Raw genomic sequence first — 19,397 nt, forward strand, 5'->3', positions numbered from 1 at the left:
ACATCTCCATGCCTAGAGGTCCTCAGGACAGCTCAGCCGGGTGCCTGTCTGTACAGAGGCCATACCCTAAAGCCCATGGTGGCTCAGAGTGGCTCTTCCTCCTGACCCTTGACTGTGAAACATACCTGGCTGCTCACTCACTGTGGTGGCTGCAGGTCAAGCAGGAGTCTAGCTCGCTACCTGGGCACAGCCTCCCGTCCTCTGCTCCCTAGAGGTACGAGGGCAGGCCTGGCTGTGGGAGTCTGGGACTTACAGATGGATGGTGCTGGGCTCTGGACTCTTCAGACCCGATGGACACAGGCAGAGGCCACCAGGGACCCAACTGTGGGGTCAGCAGGGTGAGAAGTTAGACACTGGATCCCGGGGCTGGGGCGTGGAGGCCCAGGGGTCCCGAAGGTGAGCCTGAATGTAGAGGGTGTGGTCCCAGGACTAGCTCCAGACTCTCCGCCTTCTCTGCCCTCAAGACCCTCACACATTCTTAGGGAGGCTTCTGTATTTCCTTTTACAAATGAAACGAGGTGGCAATAAGATGGTATGGGTGAGGGGGTGGGGGGTGGGTAGGAAGGGAAGGGATGGGGCCTATTTACACGGGAGCTGGAGCAAGTTTGAGGTGAGGAGTCAGGGGATCGGGCAGGGAGGGGGAGCCCTGGCAGAGCCATAATCTTCCTATGTCACTGGCAGCCTGAGCCCTGCTGCCACCTCAGGGGGAGGGTCCTGGGGTCTGCTCAGCCCCAAGAGGCCCAAGTCCCAGCAGTCCGTACCAGCACCCTGGGGCTCCTCCTCCCCGCAGGATGTGTTAAGTGGGGTGAGGCTCGCGGCTGGGGCCCTGCTCGCGGCCGGAGTCCCGGTCCTTGTTCTCGGAGGAAGACGACGAGGAACTGGAGCCGTGGCTGCGGCCTGACTGCCGGTAGGCGGTGCTCAGCTCCTGCAGCCGCTCGGGCGTCGGCCCCCACTTGGCAAAGCCAGGGTCGTTCTGTAGGAAGAGCACGGCCGTGTTGTGGACGGCCTTGTAGTGCATTTCCTCCCTGTGGGCAAAGGAGCAGCTCAGGGTGGGGCTTGGCCCGGCCCGATCGGCCGGCCCTCCTGCCCCTGCCCTCCCCAGGCACCCACTTCTTGCAGACGTGCTGGGAGCCACTGCGGTACTCGTGCTCAAAGGCAGGCAGGACCAGCTGGTGGCGTTTGAAGCGGCTCTGCTCCATGCGGGTGAGCGCCGGTGTGGGGGGTTCTCGCCACTCCGGGATAAACACGATGAAGGACAGGGGCTCCGGGGAGCTCTCGAGCAGTTTCTGTGGGAGGGGGTACGGGGTGGACGTCAGAGGCTGCCCTCCGGGTGGCTGGCGATCCCGCTTGCCAACCTACCCCACCCCCACCGCCAGCAGCACACCCACCTCAAAGTGAGAGACCATGGCATCCATGAGTTCCTCGCAGAACGGAGGGTTGGCCTCAAAGGAACCACTCAGCGGGGAAAAATCCAGGCAGGGCCTGGGGATGGAGGTGAGCACTCTAAGTCCTGCCAGAATCCCAGCCCTCAACCGGAAACAGGTGCCGCCCCCACCTCGTTGAAAGGACGGCCCTGGTCAGGCCACAGGCCAACATTCACCCTTAATTCATCCCGGGACAAGGTGTGGCCGACTCCACTGGAGTGCTGAGGACGGAGAGGCTCGGGCTGGGCAGCCAAGTCCACCAGGCTGCTTAGTGGAATGGCTGGAGCTCAGATCCAGTTCGAGCCCCGCTGCCACCACAGTACAAGCCACAGCCAGGAGTTCCCCAGCTGCTGTGCTTTCCCTCTTGCTGGCCCAGGCTGGTCTTCCTACTGGAAGCTGTGTCCCCTTTCACCCATGCTCACCCCCCTCCAACACCCCACATTAGTCTGCAAGGTCCCCGAGGTCTGAATGATCTCTGAGTTCTGAATTACCACTTCCCATGCCTCTCAGTGCCGGGAACCACATGCTCCTATCCCAGCCTGGGCTTATTCACAGAGAAACCCACAAGATGAGTTAGGGACTATCACAGGCTCCCGAAGTTCAGCGGTAAGTCCAAGGTCACACAGCTAGCAAGGGGTGAAGGCAGGGACTACACCCAACACTGCCCAATCCCAAGTAGCTGGCCCAGGTGCAATCTATGCTCTAGAGGACCCCTTCCAGGGCCTGGGCAGAAGGGCCCCAGCAGCCCCTGGCTCTCACCCGCGGGAGCCGAAGTAGCCATCTGTGTCTGGGAAGGCAGAGCAGTACTGGCGGAAGTAGCAGTTGAGGGGCGAGGCGAAGCACTCAAAGCTGACACTGAAGAGCCGGTGGAGGGCCTCAAAGACGTGCACGGGCAGCGATCCCTGCAGGCCTGTCCCCTCGTAGAGGCCCACGCCAAACATCATCTACACAGAGGCCACGGTCAGCCTCCAGGGCTCAGCCTTCCCCCTGCGTCTAGAAGAGCCCACCCTCAGCTGCCCCAGGCCCATACCTGGTACCGTCGGAGAAGACACCAGACTCGGGGCAGGAACCGCTCAAAGGCAGAGTCGTCAATGCAGCTGTAGCGGTAAAGCAGCCACTGTGGGACAGAGAGCAAGGCCCTTACACAGCGGCCCCTCACTCCCTCGTAACTGGCCTCTTGCTGAGGACGCTGGGTCCAGGAGGAGGCAGCCCTCACTTCTTGCACCTGTGGGGACCTGCCTCCCCTTCACCCTAGCTCTTACCAGCTTGCTGAAGTAGTTGCGGCTGACCTTGACCATCTCCCCCTTATACCGGATGCAGACCACGTTATTCTCCATATGCATCTCCACGCTGGGCATGGGGGGCGCAGACACGGCCAGCCGGACCGGGTAACAGTACACCAGGCGGGGCTCCACTTCTGGGGCCTCCACCTCCTCTGTGGGCAGGGAGAGCAATGAGGGGCCTCCCTGCAGCGGCTCTGCTAATCCTCACCCCGGACGGACGGCCTCTGCCCCCCGTGTGCTCACACACGTACCCCAGTAACCAAGGGAGGTAAGTCTAATCCCACGGAGGAGCAGAATGCAGCTCAGATGGTTTGAGAACAAAGTTCTTGGCAGGGGCAAGAACTGGTGGCCTGTGTTGCCATGCTGCATACCGACACAAACCCCCGGCTGGCCATGTGGAAGTAGAACTGTGGCACGTCCGCGATTACGGTACCCTACTTAGGCATCTTGTTGGGTTAAGCGCTTCGAATTACCACTGAGTTCTCGTATGATCCTACGGCTGGGTATTAGCCTGCAGGGTGGGGGAACTGGGGCTTGCAGAAAGCAGCTGTAAATGCAAGTTGTCCACCTAACTGCTTACCCCTGGCCTGTCGTGTCCACCACCTTCCAGCTCCCCCTTTCCCAACCCTTCTCCAGTTCCTGGAGGAGTGCTGGGAACCCTGCACCGAAAGACAGCAGGGCCTGCCTCAGACACTGCCGGGAGAAACGGGCTTGCCCAAACCAGCCGTGGCCTAGAGGCTCAGCCTTGCTTGTCCCTTCACTCAGGGCCTGGGGTACACCGTTGACGGCATCACAGCTGGCTCCCTGCCACTGGCCCCTCACCTGGGATGTTGTTTTCCTTGAGGATGGCCAGGTGCTTCTCTCGGATCCGTTTGACATACTCCAGGGAGATGTGGTAGATCTTACTGCAGATGCCCTCCACGGAGTCCTTGGCCGCGGCCGAGACGTGGGGGCCACACTGCCTCCGCAGATGCTCCAGGCGGTCCTGGAGGAGACACTCTTGATCAGGACTCTAGGTGGCTGTTGAGGGAGGGCTGGTGGATTCTAGCAGTCCTCGCTTTGAAACCGGCTGTTACTTACTAGCTGTGTCACCTGGACAAGTCCCTTGGCATCTCTGAATCTTAATTCCTCTACTGTTAAGGGAACACACAGTACTCACCTGATAAGGCAGTTTAAGTATTAAATGTGATCATTCCCATTAAGGGCTTACCAAGCCCCTAGCATACAGCAAGTGTCCGATAAATGCCAGCACCTATGGTTGGGGTTACACTGTGCCAGATCCCATGATAATTGCTGGGGAAACACACAAACCAGGCACAGTCCCCGCTTATAAAGCATTTGCCAACTATCAGGGAGAGACACCATTACAAAACGGGGTCCTTGGTCATTGCAGATTTGAAATTTGAGCTTTTAGCAACTTGCGAGGATTTAACTAGGCATTTGTAATTTTGCTGAATCACACGTGTGAAAGTGATGAGTGAAAATGAGTCACTCTGGCTAGTGAGCACACCTACCTTTGTCACTCTACGTGTCAAGTACAGTTACTATCGTGAAGTGCGAAACCTTGTCTCTTGTGAAAAATGGTCCTGAAAAGAAAGCCCATTGCTAGTGCTGGTGGACAGTTAGAGAAATGACGGGTCTGGGCCAGAAAACAGAACTGTTGTGGACACAGTAAAGTAGGGAAATGAGTCTGGTGCCAGCTCGTAACTGTGATGAGCGCACACACCCCAGAAAAGGCAGTCTGTCAATCTGTGTCCAAAAATCTATTCAAGGGAGATGCTGAACGTTAAGTTGAAAAAGCTACTTATGGTGTGTGGCTGAGCACAGGATTCTGTTAAGAACCTTAATGAAGAGAGTCTTTTAGGAGAGAGCCAGGAACCTGGACAAACCTCTCTACATGCAGGAGTTTAGGGACCAATGAGCATCAGAGGTTTACTGAAGTGCACAGGAACAGGATGCTGTGGGGCTCCGCCCGGCCTGGGCAGGCAGAGTGGGCTTCTTGGAGGAAGCAACCCCAGAGCCTTTCCACGGGCCTCCTTACCCGGGGCCACTCACCATGTAGTCCTCCTTAGAGGCAGAGTGGTCCTTCCGCAGCCAGCTGAACGTGTCCTCCACGTTCCATTTGACCACCTTCCTGCTGTCGGGGGACGCACTCCTGTCGGTGGAGGGAGCTATCAGGCATCTGTCCACGCTCCTTACTCCTCCCACCCCACCTGCACTGACATTCGGGCTCTTGTTCTGCCTTTGGAAGCCAGCCCTCCTCCTGCCACCAAGCACAATGACTGCACTCCATTAGATGGGCCACATGGCCCAGGACCTCCCCACTCTGATCACACACCCAGCTTGCTGGGGGCAGGAGAGAGCAAACCTGGATTCGATGAGCCGCCTAGCAGCCTCTGCATATTTAAAGAGCAGGCGCTTGGCTTCCTCCCGGAACTTGATTCGGGATAACCTGGGGTAGAGAACGGATAGAGTTAGGAGCCTTCGATGCAGAACTGGCTACACAACCCTTAGCTGGCCCCAGCTGCGCAGGTGTACCTGATGGGAATGTCATTCATGATTTCGCGAAACATGGAGGGCGACACGACCGGTTCACAGTTGCTCGGCAACAGGGGGTCAGAGCCTTTGTCCACAACCTTGCGCTCCAGCATCCAGCGGTTGAAGGATTCTCGAGGGGGCTCGATGCCTGCAGGACAGAAGAGCTGGTGAAGGTCTGGCTTTAGACAGGAGGCATCGTGTGGGCACTGGAGGTGCAACAGTGAATGACAGCCTGTTAAGTCAGGAGCTCATGTTCCAGGCAACACCTCCCAAAGTATATTCTAAGAATCGCTAGTTTTATAAAGGGTTTTGTTAGATGATCCTTAGAGTAAAAGGGGAAAAGAGAAACACTATATTCCAGCAAAGTTAAGCAGGCTTATTTACTAATTAATAAAAGCTGCAGTTTACTGAGGACTTTCCATTCCTCTTACTCCTAGTAGTAGCAAGGCCATCAGGACAGATACTTCTGTTTTTGTATCACAGATACATAAAAAGGCTTCAAATGATACCTGGCAAACGAAGCACTCTGGAAGTGTTAACGATTCCTTTTGTAGTTACTGATGCCAGCCACCCTTTCTGGAAGCGGTTAGAGGAGCTGGGGCTCCAAGCAGGCCCGTTCCCATCCACTGCCTATGCTCTGGGCCACTAGGCTCCCCTGCACCATTCCCCAAGCCCGGTTCTTGCTCGCAGCAGGTGGAAACAGGGCTCTGAGGCCCCGGAGGCAGTTACCCTCTCGCTGCTGGCACAGCTCCCGATAGTGCTGCCGAAGCTTGAGGATGAGCTGGGAGCGCAGCAGCTCCACCTCGGGGTGCGGGGGCAGCACCTCTGAAGGCCCCCGGTGCTTGATGACTGCGTTGGTCTGGATGTCCAGATCCCAGTACACCCTTGGGGCACAGAAAAGAGCAACGAGGACAGTAGAGGAAAGGGAAGGAGGGGTGCCCTGGCTGCCACCACACCCCAGTCTCCCAGGCACGCAGGCCGCATCAGTGCGTGCCCCCAAGGGACTATAGCAGGGACTCACTCGGTGGGCCGGAGGAGAGCCGCCTGCTGTTTATCTTCAGGGGATGTCCCCCACATCTTCAGTGTTGGGGTTCCTGGGATACTGGGGGAGCTAGGCACCGATGGGCCCGTGGGTGTCACAGGGATTTCAATCTGGAGCAAAAAAGGAGAAGGCATCAGGGTCAGGAGAGTCAGCCTATGGTTCCAGCGCCAAACCCAGCGAGCTGTGCCCAGGCCCCGCTCCTGACCGACCTGCCACTGCCCGGCCTTTGCAGGGAAGCTGCTGGCTGCCCGCCTGGCTCGGCCACTTGGCAGCCAGGTCCTCAGAGCCCGCCAGCACTCACCTTGGGCTTCTTCACACCATTGCCGCTTGGCTGCTCTTCCGAGAGCTGCCGCTTTCGGGGCTTGTTCTCAGCCGGGGGGGTTTCCACCAAACTGGAGTCTTGGGGCAGTGGGGTCGCATTCAGCCCCAAAGGGTCCGACTGGTGGAGGGAGACCAGCAGAATTGCAACCGGGGCCAGTGGGTTAGGAGTCCCGGTAATACGGAATCCTGATGCCCTCCTGACCCCTGCTCCTACTGCTCAGAGACTGGGATGCAGAAAGAACGCTGGGCTCCAGTCCCACTGGCTACTTGCAACCATGTGACCTTGGCGGAGTTCCATCCTGTCCTAATTCCCTCACATTCAAAATGGCCCTCCTGCTAAACAGGCCCAACCTCCCACTGGGAAGACGATTAAATGAGTCAGTGAATATGACCAGCTTAACATGACCTCTGGTATGAGATAAACACACTGTACACATTGATTTCTTAAATACCTGAGAGTCAGGAATAAAGGAAAGAGTCAAGAAATGCTTGTTTTTGAAAAAGCAAGGCCCTGTGGGTGGAATGCCTTTGGCAACACCAAAAAGAAGCATGATGGTAGGCAGGGTGGCCCTGAGGTTTGAGTCCAGCTCTGCCTCTTACTGGCTTGAGGTCTCAGGCCAATCATTTCCCATCTCTGAGCCTCAGTGTCTTCATCTGCAAAATGGGAGTGCCAACTAGCTTGATTATGCCCAGAAAAAAAAGTTCACCCCAACTGACAGGGATCCAAAAGCCCACGTTTCTGGCAGATGGCCCGTGTTGCTACTTCCCTATCACATTGACCTTTCCACTTCTAGAACGTGCTTCTCCCCTCTTAACAACTTTTCTCTTTGCTAACTCTGTCACCTTAAATGCTAATTCAAAGAGACGCTTTCCTGTCCCGTCCTGTCCACTCCCCTCCCCCAAACTGGACCATGGTCCCTGCTGTACTCTAACACTATTCTTCATACGCAAGCCAAATGTAATTGTACTGGCCCCTCAGTAGACTGTGGGCCCCCCGAGAGTACAAGGGAACGACCATGTCTGTCTTGGCTCACAACTGCATTACAGGCACAGTAACAGGTAGTTCAATACCACATACTATTTACAATCGTCTCTTTACATGTCAGTCTCCCCTATTTGAGTATAGGTTCCTTGCTAGCAGGGAATATGTCTTCTCTCGTGTATCACTATATCCCCAGGTCCCAACACAGGACTAGGCTCATAATAGCTGCTCAAGATACGTTTGGGGGAAGGCCCAGACGCCAGAAGCTGCTTTGAGACCCCTGCCCTAGGCTGGCACTCACAATCACGTCATGTTGGCCCAGCACAGGCATCTCCCACAGGGACTGGTTGGTAAATCGGTTGAAGTAGTAGGGACGGTTCTCCCTCCTGCTCCAGCACTTCTCCCAGCCCGCGTGCACCAGCTCCTCTGCAAACAAGCATGGAACCCGGCCAGGGTCAGGGCTGCTCCTGGGGCATCTTTCCTACCCCACCACCCTACCCTGCCCCTCGCCAGTACCTGGGAGGTCCTGCACCAGGCGGATGGGCTTTGGAGAACAGGGCTGGCTCTGATTGGAGGTGCCCGGGGAGTGACTCAGCAGGGACGCTTCCTCCCGGGGGCTGCCGTGATTCTCATTGGCCATCTCCGCACCCACACCGGACCTGCCACACAGAGGACCGAAGGGTGTTAGGCCAGCAGGGTGTGGAGGTCAGCTCCACCCCCAGCCCCCACCCACCAATTACAACCCACTGAGGGCCCCCCTGACCACTTGTAGATCTGAAAAAAGTCACTCTGGTCCTGTCCTGGAGGGCCAGTGTGGTACCACGGGAGCCCTGGGACCAAAGTTGCAGTTCTCTCAACTGTAAAATGGGTGCACTCCTGTTGCTCCTTCTGCCTGAAATGCTCTCCCCAGTTCTCTGCCTGGCTTGTCACTATGTTCACATGCTCCAGGAAGCCTTCCTAGACTCTCCCTTCCCAAAGCTAGGTGGTCAGAGCCCATCCGCAGGGCCATGAACACCTCCACCGTAGCACTCAGTCTGGTCTATGAACTGGATTTGTCTCCCCATCAGACTGTCAGAACTCCCAGGGCTAGGAACTGGGTCCAGTTCTCTCCAGCACTCAGCATGGTACCTGGACCCAACAGGAACTCCATTCATTCTGCAAATATTTACAAAGCACAGAGTGCCACAGAAGACAGAACAGGGTCTGCCCTTGGGAAGCAACTCCCACAAAAAAGAACAGTAAATCCTCCTCTCCCCCGTTCCTATCCAATAAAATCTAACTGGAACAAAGTGCAGCCCAGAGTGGGCCATGGCATCTAACTGGCTGCTTCATTCTACACTTCAGGGCAGGAAACAATCTGTTGCTAAAGAAACCAGTGGGACTGAGAAGAAACATCTAATTCAGTCCTTCCTAATCCCCAGGTGAAAATTTACCAGGAAGCAGGTCAGCTCCTTCAGATTTGTATTCTCCACTACCTTCGCCCAAAGCACACCCCGCACGAGCCTCAATGGCCAAAGTGGTTCCCAATCTGGCTGTTAGACTTCTAGGGGCCCAAATGAGATTGAACTGGTGATCCCAAAGTTGTTTTCAATATGCCACAGCACCCAAAGAAACATTTACCCACAAAAAGAGCACGAAGCCATGTTTAACCATCAGTTATCTTTGCTTGCTGACATTTTATCAACTCCTTGTGGTCACACTGATTATCTCATGCTGATCAGAAGCTCTGATTGGCTGTTGACGACATCATAGGAATCACTGGGACATTAATTTTATTGTACACTCAGTCATAGATGTCTTTGTTAATTTGGAAAGAGAAAAGTGAATGGTTACTTTGTCAGTACAGTTTGGCAGATAAAAAATGCACGGAGCAAGAGGACATACATACAACCAAAGGGGGCCATGATAACAAAAAGGTTCGGAACCACTAACCAAGGGGAGAAAAAGCTTGATTCTCTGGGTAGGAGGGATTCCCGATGCCTTGGGGCTGAGCCCACAGGTCTCAAGGCTGGACAAGGTCCCTCTTTTTCTCACCCTCTGGGGTCTGCAATGCTAGCATGAGAGGGTTTTCTTCTCCAACCAGGTGGACCCCCACGTCACAGGGTCCAACAGAGGCAGGGGGAGGCCTGCAGGAAGGCTCAGCACAGGTGGGTGGCCGGGTCAGCAGTGGAGTGAACGGGGGCCCAGGGACCTCCTCGCATCAGCAACTGCAGAGCAAATAGAAGAGAGAGTCACAGACCTGTGAAATGCTGCACAGCAGGGACAAAATAAGAGGGGCAATGACACAGCAAGTTGGGAGCCCCCAGGACAAGGCAGGAGACACTGTGGGAGATCTGGGGATTCAAGGGATGAAATGGTACTTCTCAAGGTTCCCAAACCAAAACATTTCACGGACTTGCCGCCTGAAGTCACATGGGCTCCGGGATGAGGAGGGCCCTAAGCCTGGTTTAATGCTCCACTGTTACTGTCTTTGAAATTTTTAATAAATTTTTAACAGAGGGGACCCACATTTTCATTTTGCACACGGGACCCCACAAATTGTGTAGCTGCTCCTATCAACCAAAATATCCCTAAGATAAAAGTGAACATATAGTTGTCCCTTAACAACATGGGTCCAAACCACACAGGTCCACTTACACATGGCTTTTTTTCAACATGATACAGCGCTATAAATGTATTTACTTGTCCTTATGATTTTCTTAACATTTTCTTTCCTCTAGCTCATTTTAAAAATACAGTATATAATTCATATAACATACAAAACATGTGTTCACCGACTGCTTATGTTGCCAGAAAGGCTTCTGGTTAACTGCAGGCTATTAGTGAAGTTTTGGGGAGTCCAAAGTTATACTGGGATTTTCCACTGCACTGGAGATCAGTGCCCCTAACTCTTGTGTTGTTCAAGGGTCAACTGTACTTATCACAGATCAGAGGCCACAAAAAACACGTTTCTTGGAATCAATCTTTTAACACGTTACATGCAAATGCATTACATAACTCGCCATGTTCAACTTTATTGAAAAATATTTTTGCCAATAAATATCGTGTGACGTTGAGGCACCACGTAGCTGAACCATGCACAGGCAGCACATGCAGCCCAGCTCGGTGAGGCCAAACAGGGACACTGCAGTGTTTCCAAAACCTGTTATCACAGCCATCAGAGGGCCTGTAATAGAAATCCAGATTCCCGCCCGTCCCTCACCTCACATCGTAGGAGTCAGAAATGGAGAGGGGAGACACACAAGAATTTGTATTTTTTTAAACGCACTCCAGAGGTGGGACTGGGAAACAGGATGACAAATTTTACACCAGTTCAAACCTTTACCAATTTTTTACGATTAAAACTTTTTTCTTAATTTCCCAGGTGATTTGGAAGCAGCGGGTTGGTGGCCAAAGAACCTGCTCTGGGTGTGGACAGACCCGGGGTCCAGATCCTTCTGCCTCGCGTTCCGACTTACAAACAGGAATGACTCGATCTCTATGGTCTCTACACGTAGAGTCTAGTATATTGTACACTTTAAGTAAGAAATAACTCTATTATTAAGATAACGTTTTTATTTATCCTGAGGTTTCCCGGCCCCTCGCATACCACAGTTAGTGCCGATCAGCTTAATAAACAACTGTATCTGCGCAACCGGAGGAACCCACCAGAAGGAAAAGAACCCGGTTACGGGATTGGAAGACGGGGCGGGACCATCTCAGTAATGTGCCAATCAGAACCCTCCAAACCGATAGGGCGGAGTCAAAGAACTTGCAAAATGCGCAGGCGCGGGGCCCACAAGAGACGGGGACTACACCCCCCCACCGCCAGCGCGCGCACCCTTTCCCTTCCCCTCCCCCCAAACCCCAGCGGGGGCGGGCTGTTTGGCGCGCGCGCGCCGGCCCATCTCCCGGGCTCCGCCCCCCGCCCCACCGCGCGCTCCCGCCCCCGGGCTGAGGCGACTCAGAGTCGGAGCCCGACACAAAGGCGGTGGCGGCGGCAGCGGCGGAGGGGCCCTAGAGGCCGCTCCGCCCGCGCTCTCCGGGCCCACCTCCCTCACCCAAGCTACCGGCCCGGCCGCCCACCCGCGGGCCTAAGATGGCGGCGGCGGCAGAGACAGGGCAAGCGGTGGCCCCGAGCGGAAAGCGCCGGAGGGGCCACCGCAGCCCGGCTTCGGATCCCCGGAACCCGGAGCGGCTCGCGGCGGGACCATGGCTTCCTGGGGCTCTTACCTGCCCGGAGCGGACTGGAGGGGACGCGGCTACACGTTCTGCTCGACCTCCCGTTTTGCCGCCTCCGCCTCGCCCTCCCCAGCGCCGCTGCCGCCATCTTGTGTCCCGGGCCGGGACTCCGCGCTGCGCATGCGCCGGTACCGCCTCTGAGGGATCTCGCCGCTGCCGCGCCGCCATCTTGAGTGTGGCAGAACCGGCCGACTCCTCAGAGCCTGCTTGCTTTCGGCCCCTTCCCTTCCTCCCGTCCTTCCCTGCTATTCCATGCGGGTCTCAGGAGGGCAGGGCAGCTTTGCGGGCCGTGGGGTGTGAACTGAGGAAGGAACGAACTCACAAGCACGCTCCCTGCCTCTGTTTCCCCCGCGAGTACACCCGCTGGGGCTGGAGGACCTAGGTGGGAGGTGCACCAACCGGGCCGGACTGAGTGTGCGCACCGGGGGGCGCGGGGCGGGCTGGGAACCTGCGGGCGCTCGGCAAAGACGCCGGCCCGGGGGCGGGGTTGTGGTGACGCAGCTCTGGGCGTAGCGGGGGCCTGGGTCCTAGTTCCGGCGCGGTTGTGTCATTGATGTCCAGTCGCTTACCCTCTCTGAGCATCTGTCAAGAATGTTTTCCAGCCATTTTCTATGTCGAGGCTGCATGCAAATCGGATCTTCTCCCAGGATGAGGCTTCACAAGTTACAAGTGTTCCTGAGTAGAAGAAACTTAAAACAGCCGCGGGAGCCATAATAAAGGTGGCTTTGGCGAAGTTAGGAATGCAACTAAAATGCATCAGTGGGGCTCTTCCAACACTGACCTATCTATGGCTACTAGTTGCGGTGCAAAGCCTCACTGAGACCTCAGACCAGCCATAAATGCCCAGCAGGAGATACAGTTGCTAGGTTCCCCCACGCGCGGCTCCCTACAGGATTCTTGGGCAGAGGCTGCCAGACGACTCAATAGCCCCACCTCCGTCGGGCCTCCTTAGTAAACTGACCTCAACAGTGGCTTGAGACGAACACAAGGTTGCCATCTGCCGTTCGCCTTGCATTTCCCAAGTGGAGCCAGAGACTGCAGGTACCCGGGCTGGGCTGCGCGCAGCCTCCGGTGTGCATGATGCCTGGCCCCGTGCAGCTGGGGGGGGGGGGGGGGGGGGGGAGTGTCAGCAAAACGCGAGGCAAATAGTATGAACTAGGGTGCTCATGAGTCTGGCTGGTTCAGATCTGTATCCTCCGCCCTGGACGTGTGGCCTTGAAGGAGTTGTTCGACATCTTTAAGCTGTAGTTTCCTGTAATGGAAGAGAAGTCCACCTGGCGAGAACTGAGATGGCGTCTGTAAAGTACTCAGCACATGTGGGACCTGGCATTTAATAAATGTTAGCTGTTACGTCTCACGGGGTTGTGAGGGTTTCTCCAAGTAGATTTGAGCCTTCCCCAAATACACCTGCTCCGGATAGGCCCAGTAAGTGCAGCCAAATCCTGCCCTTACAGAGAGTCCAGTTCACTTGGGAAGCTTGATGGGAAATCAGATGCCTGGTGCCCACCTTAGACCTACATAGGGGGGACCAGATGTCCTGCTCTCCCTGGGACAGTCTTGGTTTATATCTGTTGTCCTGGCATAATTATTAATATTGCATCCTTTCTCAAAAGCGCCCTGGTTTGGACAATAAATTATACGGTCACTCTAGATTTACAGAATACCTAGTTTTTGTTCTACTTAAGATTTTTTTTTTTTTTTAAGTAATCTCCACACCCAATGTGGAGCTTGAAATCACAACCCTGAGATCAAGAGTCTCAAGCTCTGCTGACTGAGCCAGCCAGGCGTCCCCAAAAGGCCTAGTTTTGCAAGCTCCCCAGCTAGTACTTATTAACACAGGAGTGTAAAAACCATGTACTGATTGCTATCTGTTCCTGTTTTTTTTGCTTTCAAAGTACGTTAATTTGTTTCTCAGAGTCTCTTAATTGGTAACTAAAGCACCAAGTATCCCAAGTGCCTATCCCTGTTTTACTATGTAACCCTTTCCAAGAACTATGAGAGTAGAAATGATTATCTCAAGTCCACACGTGAGGAAACTGAGGCTGGGGGAAGGGGCAAGAGTCAAGTAATTATATGAAGTATCAAAACTTTTTTTTGTTTGTTTTTTAATGTTTACTTATTGAGAGGGAGAGAGATTCTCAAGCAGGCTCTGCACTATGGGCTCAGGGCCCAATGCGGGGCTCGATCCCACATACTGTGAGATCATGACCTGAGCTGAAATCAAGAGTCCGACGCTTAACCAACTGAGCCACTCAGGTGCCTCCAGAACTGCGGTTTTAAAGACGAAGGTTCCCAACGTTAAAACCCAAAGCTGATTCCATGAAGCCACACTGCTTCCCTCTCTTGTGGAGAAGGGACTCTGAACTTGAGAAAGTGACTTTCCTGAGCTCACCCAATGGTCCTGGGCATTTCCACTTCTGTATCTTCCAGGTCTCAAACTCAGTGTTAAACACTGCTCTTTGCTTTCACCTCCCTCCCCAGACTCGTTCCTCCCAAAGGATTCCTCACCTTCCTGTTCTCACTTTCTGCAAAACAGTCAAAATCAGCCTCTTCTCTCCAACCTCATTCCTGCTACCTTAGAGCAAGCCCCATTATTTTTGAAACACTTTTTATTGTTAAGAGTAGCACACATACAGAAAAGTGCACAAAACAAATGTAAAGGCCACCTGGGTGGCTGAGTCGGTTAAGCGTCTGGCTCAGGTCTTGATCTTAGGGTGGTGAGTTTGGCCTTGCATCAGGCCTGCGTTGGGCTCTGCGCTGCGCGTGAAACTTCCTTAAAAGGAGAGAGAGAGAGAAATGTAAAACTTAGTGATTTGTCACAGAGTGAACACCCAGGTGAACATCACTCAGGTCAAGGTATCATCGAGCCCAGGGGCACCTGGATGGCTCAGTCAGTTGAGTGTCCAACTTCAGTTCAGGTCATGATCTCACAGTTTGTGAGTTCAAGCCCCGTGTCGGGCTCTGTGCTGACAGCTCGGAGCCCGGAGCCTGCTTCACATTCTGTGTCTCCCCGTCTCTCGGCCCCTCCCCTGCTCATGCTCTGTCTCTCTGTCTCTCAATAATAAATAAATGTTAAAACACTTTTTTAAAAAAGGGTATCATCAATCACTGTTAATTTTGTGATAATCACTTCTTTCTTTGATAGTTTGACCACTGGGTGTCTCTAAACACTATAGTTTCACTTTGCCTGTTCCTTGAACTTCATTTAAATGGAATTACGCAGTTCTATATTGTGTTGGCTTTCTTTTGCTCGACATTGCACTTGTGAGACTCATTTATGTTGTTGCGTGTAGCTGTAGTTCATTCTCATTGCTGTATTCTGTCTTCCAATGTATATTTATCTATTCTACTGTTGGGATATTTGAAACCGCTCCCCCAACCCTGTATCTCCTTTCTGAATTATTACAGATGCTTAATAATAATAACAAAACAATTATATTGAAATAAATAACAAGTTAATAATCCACTGATTCTTTACATGTTTGAGTGAATGAATGAATAATAAGACTAGTCTCCACACTGGTCTTTTGGTCCTCCAGCCTTGCTTCTCTCCTACTCCATAATCCACCCTGTAGTCACAGAGATCTCCTTAAGTCTGGTCATATGGCACATCTGATCAAGTCACCCTGGGCTTAAAACCCCTGAATGTCTCCCCACTGACTGCAGGATAAAGTCCCAAACCCTTAGCTTGGTTTACAACACCATAATGATAATGACAGCTGCCATGGCACAGAGTATTTGCTGTGGGCTGTGCCAAGCACTTTAAATATATTCATGTTATTCACGATCCGGATCTTCAAACCACCTCTCCTCATCAGGCCCCAGCCATCTTGAACGACGCATAACTTCCCCCAAAGTGCCAGGTTCTCTCTTGACCCCGGGCCTTTGCATATGCTGTTTGCTCTTCTCTCCCCCCGCCGCCCCCTGCCTTTGACTAATTCAGGCTTCAAGTCTTTATTTTTTTCAATTTTTTGTCTTTTTCGAGAGAGACAGCAAGGGAGGGACAGAGAGAGAGGGAGACCCAGAATCCCAAACGAGCTCCAAGCTCCAAGCTGTCAGCACAGAGCCTGACGCAGGGCTCCAACTCGCAAACCATGAGATCATGACCTGAGCTGAAGTCAGATGCTTAACTGACTGAGCCCCGCTCCAAGTCTTACTTTAGATGGCACCTCCACCAGGCAGGCTTCCCTGAACTTGCCTTCACCCAGACTAGGTCAGGCCCCCTCTTCTGTATTCCTATTCCTGCGCTCAGTGGACTGCTTGAGGGCGGGGCTGGGGCTTGTTCACATCTGGAGACCCCATGCCCAGTGCTGTGCTTAACTAACCCTCTGTAAATATTTGTTGACCACGAACAGACCACATTGGGTTGAAATCCGGGTGACTTTTTCAGGTATCCCTGCTTCTATTCCAGGCTCTGGTTTCTGCGGTGGGCACACCAAGGCTGTGCCCTTTAGGATGCCAAGAAAAGCATGAGCTGCCTGCCGTGGCAGAGTCCCTGCCAGCAGCCTAGAGTCCTCTACTCCGAAGATAGGGATGGGCAGGTCGAGCAAAGATCCTGGGGCTTTCAAGCACTCCATCAAGTTTCCCGAAGTAAGATGCCTGGTGAGTTGGGAGAGATGGTTGAGATAAGCGGGGCTCCTCCAGCTTTAGCCAGCTCTGGCCGGGAGCCTGCTGGCAGGGCCTCTGAGGACCTCAGCCTCAACTCAGGACAAAGCCCAGTCTCCATATTAAAGCAGAAACATAAACATACAGGCTCAGGTTGCCACATACCTTAACCCCCTTGTTCTTTTCCACGACAGCAAGAGGCTGCGAAGACAGAACCACACATCTCAACCCCTGAGGTCCTGGCGGTCGGGGGAGGGAGGCTCCAACGTAATCCTGATCCAGGCCGCCCCCACCCGGGTCCCGTCAGAGCTGCCCATAGACTCTGTTCTGCAGTTTAAATAACACTAAGGCAGTTTCCAAGGCCAGTGGGCCTGGCCCCAGGGAAACTGCGGAAGAAATTCTTCCAACCCAAACTGTGGTTTCCACTGGGAGTGGCTCTCCGGCCATTCTGGGGCCAGATGAGAGAAACCATGTAGGCCAAGAATAGATGAGGGGAGTGGGGCGTCTCCTCTGGTCTTCCTGGTCCCGTAAGTGTCTGATGTGGTGTCACGGCCCCCTCCGTTTCTTCATCTGACCGGACCCAACGTGTGTCGGGGCCTGCCCTAGGACCGTGAGCACCAGAGATACATAAGACAGATGTTTTGTCCTCAGGGAGCCCACAGAGGAGGCAGGGGGCGGACACATAAATAAGCCCTCTGCTATGGGGAGATAAGGGTTCTGTTGGGATGGCCAGGAGGGTGGGTCCTGCAAAAGAGAAGGCTTCAGAAGAGCTGGCAATGAGCTGAATCTTGCTGGAAGGGTAGGATTTTGCAGGTGGGCAAGGACACAGCCTGTGCCGAGGCCTGGAGGGGTGGAGAGGGGTGGCATGTTTGGGGAACTAGTCAGCCGGAGCACCGCCAGGCACGGGGGACGTGCAGGTCGTGCCGGGGCCCTCGACCCCAAATTCAGTGTCTGTTCTGCGCCCAGCGTCTCCAGGTGGCATCTGAGTCATCTCAGGATGGGGGCGGGGGGCACCTCCACCCTCCCCACCCATTCCTTCTGATGCCCGTTTTTCTACTTTGGGCAGAGTGGCCACGAACCAGGATGTTTATACTCACATAAGCTGAGTCTGCAGAATGAAATTCCAGACTTCTCCAAAAAAGAAGCCAGGGTGACAGCTGGCAGCTTCCTGAACGTCTGCCATCGGAGGAAACTTTGACCTAAAGAAGGGGGTGGGGGAGGACACCAACTGAGCCTGGGTCCCAGCTGAGGGGTTCCTGGGACACTTGGCTTCTAACCCGGATGTCTCAACCCCGGTGGGAAAAACCTGGGGTATAATTTATGTGTCACAAGATTCACCTGTTTCACATGTACAATTTCAGTGATTTTGAGTAAATGTACACAGTGGTGCAAACATCGCCACAACTGAGTTTTAAGACCTTTCCATTTCCCCCAAAATGAGCTCCTATGACTGTTTGCTGTCACCCCTTCTTCCCACGCCCCAGGCCCAGGTGACCACTACTCTGCTTTCTATCCCCTTAGACTTGCCTTCTCTGGGCTTGTCATACAGATGGAATCATACAGAATGCAGTCTTCGCCCTGGTCCCTTCACTTTGCATCACGTTTTTTTGTTTTTTTTTTTTTTAACTTTTTTTTTTTTAATTTATTTTTGAGACAGAGAGAGACAGAGCATGAACAGGGGAGGGGCAGAGAGAGAGGGAGACACAGAATCTGAAACAGGCTCCAGGCTCCGAGCGGTCAGCACAGAGCCCGACGTGGGGCTCGAACTCACGGACCGTGAGATCATGACCTGAGCCGAAGTCAGACGCTTAACCGACCGAGCCACCCAGGTGCCCCACATCACGTTTTTCTTTAAAAAAATTTTTTTGGCGGGGGGAGGAGTGCCTGGGTGGCTCAGTCAGTTGAGTGTCTGACTTCGGATCAGGTCACGATCTCATGGTTCCTGAGTTCAAGCCCCACACTGGGCTCCCTGCTGACAGCGTGGAGCCTGCTTGAGATTCTCTCTCTAGCCCTCTTTTTCTGCCCCTCTCCCACTCATGCTCGCTCTCTCTCTCTCTCAAAATAAATAAACTATAAAAAATACTTAAAAATGTTTTAATGTTTATTTTTGAGACAGAGAGAGTGGGAGCGGGAGAGGGACAGAGAGAGAAGGAGACATAGAATCTGAAGCAGGCTCCAGGCTCTGAGCTGTCAGCACAGAGCCCGACTTGGGGCTTGAACCCACAAACCGTAAGATCATGACCTGAGCTGAAGTCAGATGCTTAACCGACTGAGCCACCCAGGTGCCCCTGAGGAAGTTAAAAAAAAAAAAAAAAAACCCAAAAAACACCCACTGATGCCCAGGCTTCATCCCAGACCAAATAAACCAGAGTCTTGTGGGGCGCCTGGCTGGCTTAGTCCATACAGCATGTGACTCTTGAGCTCAGGGTCATGAGTTCAAGCCCCACACTAGGTATGGAGCCTACTTTAAAAAAAATCAGTCTCAGCATTTGGGGCCCAGACATAGGTATTCAAAACATAACAAAACAAAGCAAAACCCTTTCTACTTTAAAAGCTACTGACGTACAGAAGGGTTGAGAACCAGCGATCTAGCTCTAGGCCTGCAGTTCTGGCCTATGGGTCCCTGAGAGGGGCCTCAGGCTGGCCGGCAGCCTCTCCCAGGCCAGGAAACATATGTGCTTGGGGTTAGGAAACAAGCTGCCTGCCAAGAAGTCACATGAAGTCCTGGGACAGATGAGACTTTTGGGAGGCGAGGTGAACGGGGCCTGGTGGTGGGTTGGGGCAGGGAGTCCTGATTTCTGCACAGACAGCTGAGATCCTGAGGGAGTACCCTCCCCCCCGCCCACCGACTTCAAGGACTGTTCAGGCCTCTGAAGAGATTAGGAAAGTATGGCATTCCTGGCTGCAGACCAGCTCCAGAGAACCCCAGAGAGATGGAAGGGGATGCGTGGTGCCAGCGGGGAGCGGAGGGAGCTTAGAGG

General features: G+C 53.7%; 1 protein-coding gene across 6 annotated transcripts; it reads right to left on the reverse strand.

Annotated features, from left to right (window-relative positions):
* Positions 1-478: 478 nt before the first annotated feature.
* PCIF1 (phosphorylated CTD interacting factor 1) lies at positions 479-12,240 on the reverse strand. Of its 6 annotated transcripts, none has more exons than XM_047067746.1 (18): positions 11,803-12,239; positions 9,625-9,797; positions 9,211-9,324; positions 8,107-8,249; positions 7,892-8,016; positions 6,589-6,726; positions 6,267-6,397; positions 5,975-6,129; positions 5,246-5,393; positions 5,076-5,159; positions 4,763-4,862; positions 3,530-3,692; positions 2,687-2,859; positions 2,455-2,541; positions 2,184-2,368; positions 1,389-1,482; positions 1,111-1,286; positions 479-1,025 (listed from the first exon to the last, which is right to left on the reverse strand). In XM_047067746.1, the coding sequence occupies exons 3-18, from the start codon at positions 9,231-9,233 to the stop codon at positions 797-799; spliced, it is 2,154 nt and encodes a 717-aa protein (XP_046923702.1). In that variant the 5' UTR covers positions 9,234-9,324; positions 9,625-9,797; positions 11,803-12,239; the 3' UTR covers positions 479-796. The 6 variants fall into 6 exon arrangements, with proteins under 6 accessions (XP_046923702.1, XP_046923701.1, XP_046923700.1 ...); XM_047067745.1 differs by having other exon boundaries at positions 9,523-9,797; XM_047067744.1 differs by having other exon boundaries at positions 9,211-9,387; positions 9,523-9,797.
* Positions 12,241-19,397: the final 7,157 nt, after the last annotated feature.

The sequence above is a fragment of the Lynx rufus genome, unplaced genomic scaffold, assembly GCF_022079265.1.
Source record: "Lynx rufus isolate CCGP_SWC_20201006 ecotype Redwood Valley unplaced genomic scaffold, mLynRuf1.p SCAF_8, whole genome shotgun sequence".
Lineage (NCBI taxonomy): Eukaryota > Metazoa > Chordata > Mammalia > Carnivora > Felidae > Lynx > Lynx rufus.